Source organism: Nicotiana attenuata, chromosome 8 (assembly GCF_001879085.1).
Source record: "Nicotiana attenuata strain UT chromosome 8, NIATTr2, whole genome shotgun sequence".
In the NCBI taxonomy this organism is placed as follows: domain Eukaryota; kingdom Viridiplantae; phylum Streptophyta; class Magnoliopsida; order Solanales; family Solanaceae; genus Nicotiana; species Nicotiana attenuata.
Window position 1 is genome coordinate 19,206,075 of NC_031996.1, and position 18,658 is coordinate 19,224,732.

At 37.8% G+C, this 18,658-nt stretch overlaps 2 protein-coding genes across 2 annotated transcripts; one reads left to right on the forward strand and one right to left on the reverse strand.

Annotated features, from left to right (window-relative positions):
* LOC109231020 (polyadenylate-binding protein RBP45C-like) lies at nt 6,361-7,854 on the forward strand. Its single transcript, XM_019396543.1, has 5 exons — nt 6,361-6,510; nt 6,587-6,717; nt 6,793-6,889; nt 6,979-7,155; nt 7,429-7,854. Exons 1-5 carry the CDS (start codon nt 6,376-6,378, stop codon nt 7,429-7,431), a joined length of 543 nt encoding a protein of 180 aa, XP_019252088.1. The 5' UTR covers nt 6,361-6,375; the 3' UTR covers nt 7,432-7,854.
* On the reverse strand, nt 9,820-13,047 carry LOC109231021. Its single transcript, XM_019396544.1, has 2 exons — nt 12,969-13,047; nt 9,820-11,755 (listed from the first exon to the last, which is right to left on the reverse strand). Exon 2 carries the CDS (start codon nt 11,752-11,754, stop codon nt 10,198-10,200), a length of 1,557 nt encoding a protein of 518 aa, XP_019252089.1. The 5' UTR covers nt 11,755; nt 12,969-13,047; the 3' UTR covers nt 9,820-10,197.

The window sequence follows — 18,658 nt, forward strand, 5'->3', positions numbered from 1 at the left end:
CTAACATTATGATTAAGGCTTGGCAATACTAAAGTCAATAAGGATGAACTAAGATAAAGTAATATTCAGTCCTCTGTTCAGCTTCAAGAGGACGATTCTCCCATATTTTCGCTATCCAAAGAGACGACGAGAACATGATGTTGTGCTGGTTTCATGTGGCAGCGGCGTTGAGTCTCGTTTGAGACTCTTCGTTTCTCCGGTATATATGACATGTAAAACAAAGAAGAAAATGAATTAGAATGTTTCTATCAAAACAAGACAATTAAAAATATGTATCTAGTTATCAGTCATCTAATCAGAAATGATGAACTTCATATGAACACTTAGGAGATCATTCTGATGTGAAGAGATTCACTTCATGCAAACAGAATTAGTCTTAACCAAGCATGTTCTATTTAAGACGCACCTATACTATGGTTTTTAAAGCTAAAATCCTACAAACATATTTTTCTAATAACAAACGAGAGCCACAGAGAAATATGCTTGCCTTATGGGAAATTATTTTAGCATTAGTTAGTCAAATGGGAATCTCAAGGTTAATCTTCTCGTCTACACCAAAACACACATGCCATTTTCAAAAGTTCAAACCAATTCATGTAATAGCATATAAAGGATGACTCATGGATTTGAAGAGTGGCCTAAAGAAACTGATTCTAAGTTTCAAACCTAACAGAATTTGACATGGTTTTGAAATACTTTTCTGTTGACTAATATAGCAGCAATTTCTACATGTTCTCTTATATGATGAATAAAGAAACTTGTAATACATTAATACGCCGAAACTCGTCAAAATGCTCATTTATCAACAAACATTCTTAAGACATGGTGTCTAAACGTAAGAGGACTCAAAATCATGATATTTACTGCACATGCTCACACATACGGCAATGACAAACTAAAAATAGCATGCTTCAACACAACTACTGTTGTATAAGGCAAAACCTATTCAATGATACATTCAAAGTTTGAATATAATCTATAATATAGTTGTGGTGAATAAGAGAGAAAATAAAATGTTCCCACTTGTCTAAATATGCTTGAAATGTCACAAAAAATGCTACAACTATTATCCTATCTACTCATAACATAAGAGAATTTTTTTTTTATAGATATGCTTTTCTGTAATAATAAAGTGAATGCCCTAAGTCATGATTTTATAACAATACCACTGAATATAAAATAACTTAAATCCAGATAACATCAAAGATTAACACAAAGACATATGGAGATTGTCTAAGCACTATAGGAAATTTACAGTGTTGCAACAATAATATTAAAGGATGAACAAATTTAAAGGTTCCGAAACTAAAAAAAGAAAATTACTGACCTTTTGTGGTGTAGTGAACTAAGGCGGGGTCTTAGATGCATTATCGAACTCCGACCTCGAACCCGCTTCTACAGACAACTAATGAACGTTGAAGCGAGCTAATTAACGGATCTGCTATGGCTAAAAGAGAACCAAATTGAAGCGGGAAGGTTGCAAAATAAGAACACTAGATTTTAGAGAATATTTTTGGTGTAGTGAAAACAGTAAGCTTCTGAGATATGGCGGCTGAAGCTTTTTTAGTATTTTAAGGGGGGTAAAGCTGGGGCTCAAAACCATCAACTTTTGGGGTGAAAGGGGCGGCCGAAAAAAACCCTCCCCAGATGGACTCCAAGTGCTGATTTTTATAGGAGAAAATCTAGGGTTCTTGACTTGGGCGGGATTTTGAAATTTTCAGATCTTTAATTTTGGTCAACATATCCGTTTGAATTTGGACGTTGGGGATTTGGATCTTCACGTGATTTACTTTGAAAATCTTAAAAGCATTTGGCTTCTTCTGTTGACTGATCTTGTTGCAGATGAGGGAGGTAAAGATTTACTCAAAATTGGTGTGACAAGTTCTGCTGTGCGTTGATGGAGATGGAAAATTTCATTGAAATGGGAAGGGAGAAGAAGAGGACAAAAGGGGCGCATGTGAGAGAGGAAGGAAATCAGAAGACCTAGTAATTAGGCTAATGGGCTGCTGATGTTGATTTTTTTGGGCCTAAATGGTCTAAAAATTAAGTTCAAGATTGGGCTATTAGGGATGGAATTTTGTGGACTTTGTCTTCAAAGGATGTTTGGGTCGATTTTATTCTTGCCAAATTTGGGCTTGAATGATCTAAATATGATGGCCTTCAAATTGTCTCGTGAAGAAAGTAACTTTTGGGCTTATAATTAGGCCTAAGGCAATTGGAACTCTCCTTCTTATAATTAATTCCTTTGAGATTCTAACTAACCTCTTTTAGTCATACTTTAATATACAAAGTAGATGTTAATAATTATACAATAAAACATAGTAGTAAAATTAGTAATACTAAGAATGATGATAATAAAAGTGACAGCGATATTAGTAGTAGTAGTACTACTACTACTATTGATAATAATAATAATCACTATAATGATAATAATAGTAACAACAACAACAACAACAACAACAACAATAATAATAATAATAATAATAATAGTAGTAAATGTAAAAAAAATAAAAAAAGTATTTTATGTAATAATAATTTAGAAGCTCAAGGAAATTAATTGAAAGAAAGGAAGGACAAAATTGGATGTCAACAATTGGTACAAGTTTGAATAAGCTTATGGGATATGTTTGTGTTTTTGGTTGAGGTCCCGGGGGCCTCGGGGTGATTTCGGATGGTTGACAGGGAGTTTGGGAGGTTGGTTGAGCTGCAGATTTTTGTTGCTTCAGTTGTTTCCGCACCTGCAGATTGGGGACCGCAGGTGCGATGCCGCAAATGCAGAGGATTGGCCGCAGAAGCGGAAGATGGTGAAGTTGGAAGGAACCGCAGAAGTGGTTGTGGCACCGCATCTGTGATGGCGCAGGTGCGGAATGTTCATCGCAGATGCGGAAGCTGGGGAATAAGTGAAAAACCGCAGAAGCGGCTCTTGGACCGCAAAAGCGGTACCGCAGATGCGGTGGATTGAACGCAGGTGCGAAAATACCTGGGTCAGAATGTATATATTCCTTCCTTCACGATTTTTAGAGGGTTTCACCATTTTTAAACGCGAATTCTGGAGTTTTGGGCGATTTTGAAAAGAGGGTTCAAGGAGACTTCATTGAGGTAAGGATTTTGGACCTAAAACTCGTTCCTATGGTATTATTTCACGGATTAGGGCTGTAATTGATGGGATTTAAGGAGTAAAATTTGGGGAAACTAGGGCTTGGAAACTTAGACCTTTGATTGAGGATTTGAAGGACCAATTGTGGTCGGATTTCAGAACTTTTGATATGTATGAACTCGTGGGGAGATAAGGAATCTATTGATGTGAATTTTACCGAATTCTGAGATGTGGGCCCGGGGGTCTGGTTTTGGTAATTTCGGGATTATTGTTGTAAATTGATTATTTTCACTTGGGCTTCGTTCCCTTAGCATATTTTGACGCTGTGATTCTGATTTTGGATAGATTCGACACGAGTGGAGGCCAATTCGAGGGGCAAAGGCATCGCGGGCTAGAGTTTGGACCGGATTGAGGTGAGTAATGATTGTAAATATTGTCCTGAGGGTATGAAACCCCGGATTGCACATCGTTGTGCTATATTGAGGTGACGCACACGCTAGATGACGAGCGTGGGGTCGTGCATTGTTGGGGATTGTGACTTAGTCCATCCCGAATGACTATTTTACCGCGTATTTGATTGAAAACTATTTGTTATTATGATATTTTGTGCTGAATGTCATATTTGGGCTTCATGCCAACTATTTGGACCCTTAGGGGATTTTTATTGATATTTCCTCACTGTTCTGATTTTATACTTGCACTCAGTCATGCTATATACTACTGTCTTCAAAACTCAGCCATTGCCTACTCTATTTTTAATACATTAAATGATATTTTAAATGATAATTGGGCTGAGCATCATGTTTTACTGTTGCCCGAGTGGCTTATGAGATTCTGACTGGGTAAGGCGAGGGCCTGTGTTGTGAGGATACACTGATTATGATTATGAGGTTGAGAGCCTGAGATTATACGCCACGAGGTGGCTTGTTGATTATGAGGCTGAGGGCATGAGATTTATACGCCACGAGATGGCTTGATATTGCGCTTGGGCCGTAAGGGGCCCCTCCAGGAGTCTGCACACCCCCAGTGAGCGCGGGTACCCATTGTGATGTGAGATATAGCCTGAGGGGCTGGTATTATTTCTGAGATATTGCCCGAGGGGTGGATTTGTTGACACTGTGCCCGAGGGGCAATTCTTTTATATGTTTATTTTTCCTATTTGCCTGTGATTTGCTTGCTTAAATTGTTAAAAAGGCGTTTTATGAAGTTTAAACTGCACTCAGTAATTTTACACATCTTTACTGCTTCCTTATAGCCTATAATGTGCCTTACGTGATTTCTTTCTTTCAGTCTTTATTTATGATTATTACTCACTGAGTTGGAGTACTCACTTTACTCCCTCCACCCCGTGTGCAGATTCAGGCGCTGCTGATCCTGCTCGCGAGGGTTGAGAGCTCCCGGCAGATTTCGGAGTCCACGAGGTAGCTGCTCGGTGTTCGCAGCCCCGTGCCTCCCCCCTTTATCTCATCTCTATCTCTTTTCAGTTATTCTGTAATAGTTTGGTAGACATTTCAGACTTGTAGTGTATTGATAGATGCTCATGACTAGTGACACCCCGGTATCGGGCTGTGTTGGGCTTATTTCCGCAAACTTTGATGTTCACTGCTTATACTTTGGGATTACTTATCATGTTTTAGACTTAATTCGTATTGTTTAATTGCTTAAAACTGAATGGGAATGTGTCGGCTGGCCTTGTCTTCACGAGAGGCGCCATCACGCCCGGGTCCGGGTTTAGGGTCGTGACATATTCATAAATCAGATGTTGTCACATTCACATCATGAACGGACCACAGTCATCTATATGTGCTTTACAAAATCCCATGTCAAATCGATGACAAACATTACTTTCACAGGGTGAAGGATTATTTTGAGAATCCTTATTGTTCTTATTACCACAATGATGACGATTATAATTTCGTCTATTGCCACGTCCACATCCATTGATACATTCATAGTAATAATTTTATCTTCTTTCAGACTTATCACATATTGCTATCACATTCTTTTAAGTGAATGAGAATGGAGCAAATTCAATGGGACGGGTTTCCACTTCTTTGCCCACAATCATACTTGAATTTGATCATGGTAAGACAGAGAAACTTTACCACTTCGAGTGGTTATAATTTCTTACTAACTCCATTAGAGTTATAATCAAATTTATTTTCTTTGCTTGTATTTAAAATTAAAGTATAGAATAAAAGAGAAAAATACGGTAAAATACTTACCTTAAATCCAGAATTTAATCATGAAGGAAGTTCATGGAACAATTGACAATCATTATGCTCAATCCCAAAGCTTCTACTCAATTGGTTAGAGTCTCGTGCTGATAACGTGTTATGAAACAATAAAAGAAAAAGAAAAATATTGTAGAGAAAAGTAGTGAGAGAGAATTCTTATTGATTTGGGATGAACTACAATGGAATAGAACCCTCTATTATAGGGAGGGGGTGGCTTAGCCACTAAGTAATACCCTATAATCTCTCTAAATATAGACATTCACCATAAATAAAATTCTATTTATAACATTTACTTTCTTTTTACATTATTGGGGTTTTTATACTTAAAATATACAGCCATGATTGAATTCTTTTTCCTAGAAAAAGAAATCAAGAACAATAATAACAAAGAGGCTCTGTTTGTCAAGAATACAATACCCCCTTGTCAAGAATACCGGGTAAATAGTTTGGGCTTCATGAGTAGGAGTAGTAAATAGTTTGGGCCTGAGTATTAAAGGGTAAATAGTTTGGAATTGATGGGTATAAAGTGAGATTTTCTCAATTATATAAAGAAATTCAATATATATATATATATATATATATATATATATATATAAATATATACACTTAAGAAAGTTGAGATGTTAGTTTAACTTTTCTTATCCAGATGATCAGACCTTGTGTCTGTTTTGGTATTGAATGCAGAGTGGAGTACCACAAGTTTGATATCTACAACGAAACCATGTTGTTGAATTATTAGATACACCTGACCTTTGGTGAACTAAATATATGTCTAGCATGTGTGTTGCACATCTGATGTAATTTCTGCTTTATTGGGCTTGAGGGGGTCATTAAGTTGTTATCCTTTCTCATAATTTTGTTTTCAGCGCAATTTGTTCCTTTGATTCTTGGCCTTTGTACATGTCAAAGGACAATCACATATGGCACATCTTCAATCCCATGCAATACTGTTCTTTTAGATTTGTGGGTGCTCCTAGTTTTACTGTTTTATGAGACAGTTGCTTTTACTTTTGTTTTTGAACTGCATCTTTTTTTGCTTTGATGTACAATATTTATCTCATGTTACACATATCATTAAAGTTCTCCACCCCACCCCTCACCTTTGCTCTTTCATTTGCAGCTTCATTTCAAAGTACCCTTGGAACTCAAAATGAGGATGATCCTACTAATACGACTGTCAGTACATTTCTTTTATATCAGCATTCGACGTTTTCTCTCAAACTGTACTCATATTAAACAATTTCAATTGCAGATTTTCGTTGGGAACTTGGATTCCAATGTAACGGATGATCATCTCAGGCAGGTTTTTGGACACTATGGGCAATTGCTTCATGTAAAAATACCAGTAGGCAAGCGTTGTGGTTTTGTTCAATTTTCTGACAGGTACAGTAACACACCTTCTGAAGTTTGTGAATTTCGGTGATAAGAAAACTAACATAATGGCCATTGTTATGGCAGAAGTTGTGCTGAGGAAGCTCTACGAGCTTTAAGTGGAACTCAGCTGGGTGGACAAAGCATCCGCCTTTCCTGGGGTCGTAGTCCTTCAAACAAGCAGGTTAATACTTTTGCCCAAGTGTTATTTTCTGATTTCTGCTGTATCCATTGTGCAGGCATCTGATATAAAATATATTTTCACTTCTTCAGCAGCCTCAGGTTGATCCGAACCAGTATGGTGGTTATTATGGGTATACACCAGGATATGAAGCCTATGGTTATGCTCCACCTGCTCAGGATCCAAATATGTACTATGCGGGCTATGCAGGGTATGGAAATTATGCACAACCTCCACAGCAACAGCAACAAATGTCGCAGCAGCCCCAGGTATTTGCCAAAACATTTGAGCTCTTTATCTTTTATGCCTATGTTGATGTAGGGAATGACATTGAATATATGCACATGCTACTAGGAGTGTGAAGACATACCTTGTTTGTTATATCATAGTCTGTAGTCTCCTATTCGATTTGTTAACCTCCATGCAACACTAGTGAAGAAAATGAGGTGCTAGAGAAATAAAACCTAAGAAGTTACTCAGCAATTCGTTCATCATATTGCATTTGAATCCTCATTGCTATGCAATTGAATTATATTTTGCAGTAATCTGCTGGTCAAAGGTATTGCTGAGAGCTTCCAGTCATGGTAAGGCATTGTTGTTGAAAAGCGGAGCACATGTCAGTTGAATGCAGAGGTAGTATAGTTTGTTATCTGTAGGTTGGTTCTTGGAGATACATTTATGTTCTGGGCTGCTAGCTGTCTGTTTCAATAGCTGGCTTCTTTTCTATTTCTTTTTTCTCGCTATATTGCACATGTGCCATTTTGGTTATATGTGTGATCTAGCTATGGTAAAGACCTCAGAGAGATCAAGGGCATCTTTTTATTCTTACGCGGTTTTGGCATGTCAGGCGGTGTGTATTTTGATCTATTGTGGTACTTTTATTTCTAATATTTGTTCTAGATTTGGTTTTGTTTACCAGTTCTTTTAAATTATAACATCTTGCTGGTTTATTACCATCTTTGACTTTAGATGGCTTGTCAGTTTTATTCTGGTATTGGTGCTTTAGATGGCATCATTAAAGATTGTGATTACGAATTTACAGTGATCTTCTACATTTGCTGAATAAGGTCCGCTACTCTAGTTTGAGTCAATGTTGTGTGTTTAGATGGTACTGATTTTGTTTTTACCCCTGATGCAACATAAATTTCATGGATTTAAATGCTATTACATGTCATGGAAGTAATAGAAAAGGTTCACTAGTTGCCGTGGTTGTAATTTTATGGAATAATTTGTTCTCTCAGGTCCTTGTAAAATTTGTCTAAACCACAGTTCCAACAATCTGCAATGACCAGGAAGTTAGTCACAATCTACTTTATAATTCGAAGAAATTGGTTTTGTGATAAGCTAGGACGTTGTCACATTATCATATCTTCTTTTATGGTTAGATATGGTAGTTACTTGGTTAGACTGTTGAAAAATTTCTTCTGTTCCAGCTCATGAGAATGACCCAAGTGGCAAGATTTCCAACCTAACAAAGCTGGTGTGTCACAGACCCATGTTGTCATAAACTTTTAACCGCTATATTTACACCTTAATCAGAAGTTTACCAGCCAATAATGAATTCGATTCATATCTGTGAGGTTTGTGGCCTACCACTCCAAATGGAATCACAAAAACGTAGCATTCCTGATAACAGACTGTCCATTAGATTGATCAGGGTCTGATATGTGGATACCATAGTTCAAGCTTACTTCTCTAAGCTCAGGCAGTTTACTGTTGCTCTGATCGACAACTCCTGGAACCTCTTCAGCTCTTACACGTTACTCTTCGGGCGTTAGACTCGCTTCAGCTGAGTGACAAGACGGTCTGTCGCTCCAAGCAGAAAGCGATAGGGAGCCCTGAACTTGCTCAAAAAGGTGATTGGACAGCGAAGCCTTTCCTTTCAATCCAAGCCGGTGAAGATTTATTTTGTCATAATCAAAAGACCACAAGGTAGAGAGACTTATGCATCAGTATACTACCATGATTATATATTAATTAGATTTATTGAAGATCTATTGTCCTCTGTGGAGCTCGATATTGCACCTCAGCATGCATTTGGTAGGCCAAATATGTCCATAACTTCTTACTAACATCTAATGACTAATGTGTAATCTACATCTTTCTAGCTAGAATTCGGCAGTAGAAGAATCATTGATCCAACGTTCTTTCTTAAGCAAAGGTAAACGAGGGGAAACAAAACGAAAGGGAACTCTCATCTTAACTGAAAGAAGAACTTGAGGAAGTGGGAATTAAGAGTTGATACATGAGCTAAAAGCAGAACTAGTTAGCCAAAAACATCTTTGTTAAATCTTTTTTAATTCTATATTTGTTAATTTACTAAGGTAATAGCTTCTAGTTCTCTGTCAGAAGATGGCGTAGAAAGTATGTGATCTTGTACATGTTGAAAAGTGAAAACTAAAGATAATGACAAATATGTAATCTTTTAAGGCGTCACTCTTTTTAAGTTCTATCCCTTCTCCTTTTTTTGTGTGCGATAAAGTACAACTTCTATACATGGACAATGTAAAATAATTTTTGCAGTATCAAGTCTCTTAGAAGATAATTACATGCAACCTGGAAGATACCTCAATCTCAAGCAAGTTAATATGAATGTTCACAAATCATATTGCTCCATTTAAGCTCACAAACATAGTCAAAAGTAGAGGGGTGCATTTTTTTCCTGAAGTATTTTGACACGTGGAACCCACCGCGTCAAGATTTGGCTGGGTCCAAAGCTCCCCAGTCCACTCTAGGATATGAGTTATGCTAATAATATGAAAAAGTTTTACATTATCAGTGTATATAAGTTCAATCTTTTAGGATAAAAGTGTCACTTTTCATTCTCTTGGTTAGATTGTAAATTTATAATCCAGGAATCCATATCCCAAGATCCAAAATGATAGTCCTGTGGCTATCTAACTCTACTCAGCCACCAAAGTAACACTCCATAGTGATGAGAAAAGCATACATAATTGGGATGATTCAGGTCCAGTGACTCCAAAAAAGTCTTGCAAAATAAAAGAAAAAGAAACCAAGTCTAACTCGAAGATAAGGCTCTAAACTATCAATCAATTGCTTATAAAGGGCAGCCCGATGCACAAAGCATCCCGCGTTTATGCAGGATCGGGGAAAGAGCCGTACCTAAAGGATGTGATGTAGACAGCCTAACCTAACGCAAGAGTTAGTGGCTGTTTCCATGGATCGAACCATGACTTATAGGTCACACGGAGACAACTTTACCGTTGCTCCCAGGCTCCCTTCTGTCAGCTACTTATAGATAAAATAAAATCGAAAATAAAATCTTGTTTTATCTTTATTTATAAGCTGCTTCAAGGTTGGTTTTGCTGGCCTTGGTTAACAATCTCCAAGTTGTTGTTGCCACCATCACAACTTTTATTTTGTGTTTCAACTTTTGCTGATTGATCAGAATTTCCTGTCTCTGCCTCTTCTTGTTGTGATGCTAATTGAGAACCTAACACAAGTTTGTCACCAGGATCACTTGCTTCCTTAGTTTCATTTGATGTTTCAGCATTTACTGCTAACTCAACTTCAGTTCCAACATGAGTATTTTGAGATTCCTCATTCTTTGAGTAACTCAGCTTTTCCATCATGAAGTCCATTGAAGTCTTAATCGATTCTGGAGCCGCCGCTTGAGTTTCACTAGTAACCACTACTTGGTTGATATCAGCATTTGAATTTTCATTAGTAGCCTCAGGCATCTCAACATAGTGTAGTTTCTCCATCATATGTGTATGGTTCTGTTCAATAACTTGAGTTTCAGCAGCTTGTGTTTCTTGGGCAACAGAGTTAAGTTCAGCAAATAGACTACTTTGATTGAATTGATTCTGTTGGTTTTCTTGTCCGCTTTGCGTCCAGTCTTTCATCTGAATGTCTTCATTCATGGGAGAAAGTCCTTGGAAATCGACTTGAGTTTGAGCGTTTATAGGAGCTCGGTGGATCTCAAGTTTCTTCGCTTCACAGTGAACAAACTCTCCCGGCTGAAGTAACGTTTGCATATACGACTGCTCAGGATTCAGCTGCTTATCGTTCTTGGATTCAGATTCGATCGATTGGTGGTCCACAGCAGGCTGAAATGTTGAGCCCATAACTTGGTTTTGGTTGCTAGTTCCTTCACTAGCTTTTGGTTCTAATAAGGATTCTGAAAACATACCTTTTGTTGGTTCTGCATTTATTTCAGTCCCTTCTGATTGATTTGTGACTTCAAACACTTGCATTACTTCATCCTGTTCAACCATTCTAAGATTTTCCAGTGGAAGGGTAGATTGAGATTGATTTTGCTGCAGCATGATTTTACTTCGCGCCTCGTTAGATGTCATAACAGTGTCAGACTGAGGTGCCATAACAGGAGCAAATTGACTGTTATTTGGTACAAATGTTGCACTTGACATTGGCTTAGAAGGTAAAACTTGTGCTGGTGCAACATTTGGCTGGTTTTCTTGCTGAAGGTTTAAAAGTGGGGTTGAAACTTGGTTTCTATGATACATTGTAGCTGAAGGGGCAACATCATTTGCTGGTGTAATAGGAGCGAATCGCCCCGGCTGGAAAACTAATCCGCGGAGGGTGGTGGCGCTATTACCTACGCGTACTGAGATGAAGTACCCTGCATCAAAACAACCGTCAACGACACCAGAAACCATCTGTCCTATAATGTTATTACCACCAACAATGCTTCCATCTCTTTGGCTCAGTTCAACTGCATTTTGTTGAACTTTCTTGATGGTTTCAGGTGGTGGGGGAGTCACTGGAGATTGTAAATTCCCTCTTTTAGCAACACCTCCATCTTTGCGTGGGCGGCCGCGCCTTCGCTTTGCTGGAAGGATGGTTGGAGCTGTGGGATTATTATCTTGTGTAGTTTGCTCATTCATCCTGAGTAAATTTTGAATTATATCAAAATTCTAACATTGAGTCATTTACAAGAACTACAACAACAACAATAATTACGCCTCAGTCCCTAATAAGTTGGGGTCGGCGATATGAATCCTCATTTCTGTCATTTAGCTACAGAAAATCAAGGTGCAAAATTAACTAATAAGTTCAGAATAATATTACTTATTTGGTTTTAGCAAGGCAAAGAGAAAATGACTGGTTTATTGCTTACCTGCATAGGGTATTTCACTATATCATCGTATGTGAAAAGTGGAAACCATATAGTCCCTTCAATCTTTAATTTCATGGAAAGATAAATTAAAGCTAAAAGAAAATTTCAAGTAAATAAATTCAATGGCAAAAAGTGGACCCTAAAAACAAAACAAAATAACTATGGAGTCGAATGGAGACAACATTATAGTTGAAAAGATGAAATACAAGTCTGAATTTGACTATATGAATTTTCAATGACCATTCGTTTCCCTTTGAACCCATTTTAGAAATAAATAAATAAATGAAAAGGATTTTTGTTCACGAATAGTGATCACTCAATCTCATGAGATCGAGCCCACCAGGTCCTGACTTAACTTGTCCTCAGACAGTTAGGCCTCACTAGGCTGCTGGCATTGCTAATTATTGTCGTGATTAATTTAAGTATGTCACCAACCGAAAAAAATTCTAGATAAAAAAAGATGAATGTGACTAAGTAATCAGCTATGTCAAAATACATCCAAATCTTGATATCACCTATACATATAATTATCCTTGTTGAATACTATGATAGAGATGTTGAATTAGTCAAATTATGAATTTCACCTTCTCCAATATACTTGCCACACCATATTAACAAGGGAATTAGGGATCTTCTTCACTTTGGCTAATCAATTTATTGAATGAATTAATCAATGAACGTGTACATAATACATTATATATTAGATCTTGAAGAAAAAAGATAAAGAGAGGAGATCAAAAGGATTTCCTTAAAAGACCAAAATTTCCCTATATATGCTAGGGTTAAATTTCATATGCATATATGTAATACATTTCTATCATTTCTTTCCTAAAATAATTCAATTTACAGCAGATCTATTATTCCATGTTTTTCACGTTTACATGTATCAAGAATGTTAATAAATCAATTCATTGTATAAGTGAATTAATGTTTTACTCTAAAAAATTGATGTATAAGCCATATGGAGAAAGTGAGAATTACCTGTTTCTATATCTCACAAAAGAATTGATGGCGATAGAAATTCGTTTGAAGATCTAAAAAAGTTGTGTTTTTGTTCTCAGAAGGAATTTCTTTTCTCCTTTGTTTTTTGAGATCCTTTTTTTAATTAAAATTTTTATGGGTCGGGTAAGCACGTGAATACTGAGAGAGGAAAGATAAAATAAAGGCGAGCTTTTGGTGGGATTGTAACGCCTCAAACTAAGGTCATGTTTGTTTATTCAAGATAAAAATGTCAGAAGCTGAATACATATCTCTTATTATTAAGATGCTACATCTACATCTTAATACATAATACTTAAGATTATTTATTTTTTCTCCATATGAATGTGTGTAATTTATTTTATTAAAAATTTAATAAATGTTAAATTTAAATAAAACAATAACTATAAATTACATACATCCACATGACATTAGAAAACAATTAATTTATATGGTGCCATAAAAATTATTTGTTTGATAAACAAACTATAAATGTTAGTGGTGATTATCGACAACAATGGTTGTAAAGTGATGGTTAACAGTGATTATGGTTGTAAAAGTAATTGTTGATAGTGGTTGCATATTGGTTGCAATTGGTGATTGTTCAGTAGTGATCAGAGGTGATTATTGTGCAATGGTGGTGGACAACAGAGGTGGTTGATAGTAATTGTGGCGGTTGGTGGTAGTCGATAGAAAAAATGCCTCTCTGCAAAGATCTTATGTAACGACCTAATCGGTCGTTTTGAGCTTTAGCATTTCCTTCGGCAGTTTGAGATTTCGAGTAGCTTCACTTTATATATTATGACTTACACGTATGGTTGATTTTGATTTTCAAGAAGTTCGGGGCTTATTTGGAGAAATAATTCTCAATTTGGAAGCTTTAAGGTGGAAGAGTTGACCAAGGTTTGACTTTTGAGTAAACGATCTCAGAATCGGCATTTGAAGGTTCCTATAGGTTCATAAGGTAATTTTGGACTTGGGCGTATGTTCGGGTTGAGTATTGGATGGTCCGGGAGTGATTCATCGCTTATCGAAAGTTTGCATTCTTGAAGTCTTGAAATTTGCTAAGTTAGACTTGGAGTGTGCTTTGGTATTATCGGACTCCGGCGGTGTTTCGGGACCTTGGATAATTCATTTTATTGATTGGAACTTGTACGTGAAGTTTGGTCGTGATCCAGAATGCCTAAGTGTGATTCGGAGGTGTTCGGTGAAGGATGAAGGTTTGAAAGTTAAGAGAGTTTAAAAAATTGAGTTTGATCTTTAATTCTTGGTTGCCATGTTGTAATTCGTGTTCCGCGCCTTTGGACAAGTTTTCAAGGGTATATAAACTTGTTAGAGTGATTGGACAAAGTTCCTCGAACCTCGGGTGAGTTTTGGGGTGGTTTCATACCAATTTTAGGCCCTTTTGAACTGATGATAATTGATGCCAGGGGTGTGAATCGCGGTCGTGGAGGTCTGGGCCGCGATCGTGAAGAGTAAAGTGCATTTCAGGCCTTGCGAATCGCGATCGCGGAGAAGAAATTTCTGCTGTCAATGGTTTGACTTCGGGAGCTTATATCTTGCAATCTATAAGGAATTTGGAGACAATTCAAAAATAAAAGTTAGTTTTTAGAAAACCAAACCATTCGTTATGTAGAATTTTGTACAAAAAGTTATGACCGTTATACTAAAGGGTGTCTGTGAAGAGAAAAACATAATTTGCACATCGCGAACACGGGTTTCTTGGCTGCGATCGTGATGAAGAAAACGATGCTGGAATATTTGTTAACCCTGATCTCATGGCTAATGACCGCTATCATGAAGAAGGAGGTCTGACATGTGTATTAAACATCTAATTTAAGGATTTTGAGTTCATTTATTCACTTTTAAGTTCCTGGAGCATGACTGAGCGATTTTGGGTGATTCTTGAAGACCATTTTGGCCATATATTATAAGGTAAGTTATTCCTACTTGTTTCAAGTTAAATACATGGATTATATATGAATTTTAACATGAAATTTGATAGGACTTGTGGGATTTTTGGAAGAAAACCTAGAAATGGTAATTTTTGGATTTTGACCACAAAAGTGGTCATGGAATTGGGAATAAATTATATATTTGAGCTAGTGATGCTATGGGTAATATTTATCTTCAAAATTTTTTGGAATTCCGGAGCGTGGGCCCGGGGGTTGACTTTGTTGACTTTTTAAGTAGAGTTGGAAATTATTATAAATTATTAAATTATGAGTATTGGAGTATATTTTGATTGGTTTGCATGTTGTTTGATTAGTTCGGATCGTTTGATGCTGATTTGAGGTGCTAGAGAGGCATTGGAGCCGGTTATCGAATTTCGAAGCGAGGTAAGTCTCACGTCTAACCTTGTGAGGGGAAAACTACCCCGTAGGTGTTAAATTATTATTTTCTACTAGTTATGGGTGCTACGTACGCACGAGGTGACGAATACGTAGCTAAAATCATGTTTATGTCCGGTTAGACTTAGGACTTTATCATGCTATATTTGTATTATTTGAACTCAACTTGTAAATTTAATTACTTAAATTTATAGCTGAAATTTGATTGGGGATTATGTTAGCCCGAGCTTCATTACCTTGAGTTTTGCTGGAATACTTGATTGTTGGTAAAAAGTATGCTTTCTTTATATTCCCATTCTCGTGTTGTAATTGTTTGACCCGTAGTTCGAAGAGTTTATCTATTCCTGTGGATCGGGCCGTACGCCTCGGCAGTGCTATGAAATAACACTATGGATCAGGCCGTACGACCTCGATAGTATATTTGAGATGCATCCGCGGATCGGACCGTACGACCTTGGCAGTGTATGTATACGACTTTATGGATCGGGTCGTATGCCCGCGGCATAACTCGTGCGTAATATCGCCAGGAGTCCGAGTATTCATGAGATTTTAGTTTTTGATTGAGACTTGGCATTTTATGGTATTCCTTATCTATTAGAGATAACACTTGATATTCTTATCTAGTTGAGATAGTATATGATGTTTGAGAAATTCACATTGTCATTATGTTGGAGCATTATGTTAGTTACAATTTTTACCTCATTATTATTGTTGTGTTTCATATTTATTTTGTAATTTATTATAATGATTTATTGGACCACTAGTAAGTGTCGATGTCGACCCCTCGTCATTACTTATCCGGGATTAGGCTAGATACTTACTGAGTACGCGTTAATTACGTACTCATGCTACACTTCTGCACTGATTGTGCATGTATTTTTCGATGATCATTTGGACGCAAGGGCGAAGCTGTTGAGGGGACTTTACGGTGAGCTGCATTCCTTGTTATGACCAGCAACACACGGAGTCTCCATCTTATTCATTTACTTTGTCACGTCTATTTTACACTCCTGAAAGGTTGTATTAGTATTGTACTTCATAATAGATGCTCATGCACTTGTGACTTCGAATTTTGGGGATTTCTGGTAGATGTTTATGTTATTTATCTAGTATTGTCACCATTTTCTCTTATATTTTTATTAATGCCTTATATTTTCATTTTTTTTCTATGCCTAATTTATTTTACTTAATAAAACCCATAATTTCAAAAATAATAAAATGAGCAATTAAGTTGATAGTTCACCATTGGCGTGCATAACGACGACATTGGATGCCATCAAGACCTATAGCAAAAATTAGGTCGTGACAGTTTGGTATTAGAGCAAGGTTCACGTAGGTTTCATGAGTTATGAGCAAGTCTAGTACAGTCTTGCGGATCAGTATAGAGACGTCTGTGCCTATCTTCGAGAGGCTACAGGGCTGTTAGGAGGACTTTTCTTTCTTGATTCCTTGTCGTGCGATTTGATTTCGTTAAAACTTATGTCTTCAGTTCCTTCCTACTCATTCGTAGGCGATGTTAGCCAATCAATATTAGTTGTCACCGACGAGTTGTAGAGGTATGTGGTGAAAGATATTTTTCCCTGCGTATTCAAGCAGGTTGCTATTGCCACCTCGTGGAGGGATGTTCGGTTGATTTCAACCAATGTTGGTGTTGATCATGGTTTCGAGGCTGTGCACAGTGAATTATGATGCTTATGTGTTGTTATCGCATAATGCTGTATGAATGGTATGGTGCTTGCTTATGTGTTGTGGCAGTGAATGGTTTAGAAGGAGGATTATTTGGCTCATGATTGGGAACTTTGGTATTCTTTCCAGTATTGGAGAGGCAATTGGCCTATGTATATTCAGGCGTTGGTTGATGGAGTCATGAGATTTGATATCTTCGAACTTGGTGGAATTTTTGTTTGTGTTATTGTGTCGTCGTCCTTGTTTGAACGCATTGAGTCTCGTCGGTATGATGGTCTTCATTTGTTTGGTTTTGGGACATGGTGTTGTGAAGTGGTTCCTAAGAAGCGGATATCAGAGATGGTGGTACGTGGCGGCTTCAGGTTTGAATCGGTGTTTATATTATCGACGATTCGAGGGAGATGGTCCTCAAGAGGACTAAGAGGTTCTGGTATTTTATTTGTTCGTATGCTGCAGAGATGGAGTATGATTTGAGGTAGTATTTTTAGCAGCCAAGAATAAGGAAGGAGTGGTGGGATGTGTCTCGTGGTGGTTAAATTGTTAGCAGGTCGAGTATGAACATCAGAGATCGATTAGTTCGCTTCAGAAGATGGTTAACCGAAGTGGGAGTGTTAGCGTATCGTATGGTTTTTGGTGGTAGGACAGCCACATGCTTTGAGAAAGCTTGGTGCGATTTGGGAGATGGTGACAAAGGACTAAGTATGTTTATTTTGTTTGAGATGGTGGCTTCTATATTTAGGAAGTTCGAATGTGACGGAAAAAGTTTGTGTAACGACCCGATCGGTCGTTTTTCTTTCTAGGACCCCCGTTCCCCTAAATAAGACTTCCCGTACTTGCTTTTACTGAATTATGACTTGCGGGGATGGTTGGTTCGGGATTTGGAAGAGTTTGGGTTGAAATCAGAACCTTGATTCCTTAAGGTTGGCTTAAAAGGCCAAGTTTGACTTCGCCCAACATTTTAAGTAAACGACCTCGAAATCGGGATATGACAGTTCCAATAGGTTCGTATGTTGATTTTGGACTTGGGCGTATGTCCGGATAGGGTTTTGGATGACCCGGGAGCATTTTGGCGCCTAATAGTGATAGTTGGTTCTTGAAGGTTTTTAGAAGTTCATTAAATTTGGTTTGGAGTGGTTTTGGTGATATCGAGGTCCAAACGAGATTCTGAAATCGGGAATAGCTCCGTGATGTCATTTAAGACTTGCACGCAAAATTTGGTGTCATTCCGAGTAGTATAAGTACGTTTCGGCACATTGGAAGTAAATTGAAGAGCTTGAAGTTCATAAGTTTGATTCAATTGGTTTTAGGGTGTGATTCATAGTTTTAATGTTGTTTCGGGCATTTCGAGAGTTCGAGCGAGTCCGTTTTATGATTCCAAACTTGTTGGTGTGTTCGGGTGGGGCCCCGGGGTCCCCGAGCGTCAATCAGATGAGGCCCGGACCGAGTTGAAATTTGGAGCAAGAGGTGAAGCTCCAGCTGCTATCATAACCGCACCTGTAGCTGGTCAGCTGCAGGTGCGAGACCACAGAAACGGACATCGCCAAGCAGATGCGGCCCAAGGAGAGGAGCTCAGGTTCCGCAGATGCGGCTCCTTTTCTGCAGAAGCGGGAACCGGTCTGCAGGTGCAGCCCCAGCCAACCCAGCCAAATTCCGCAG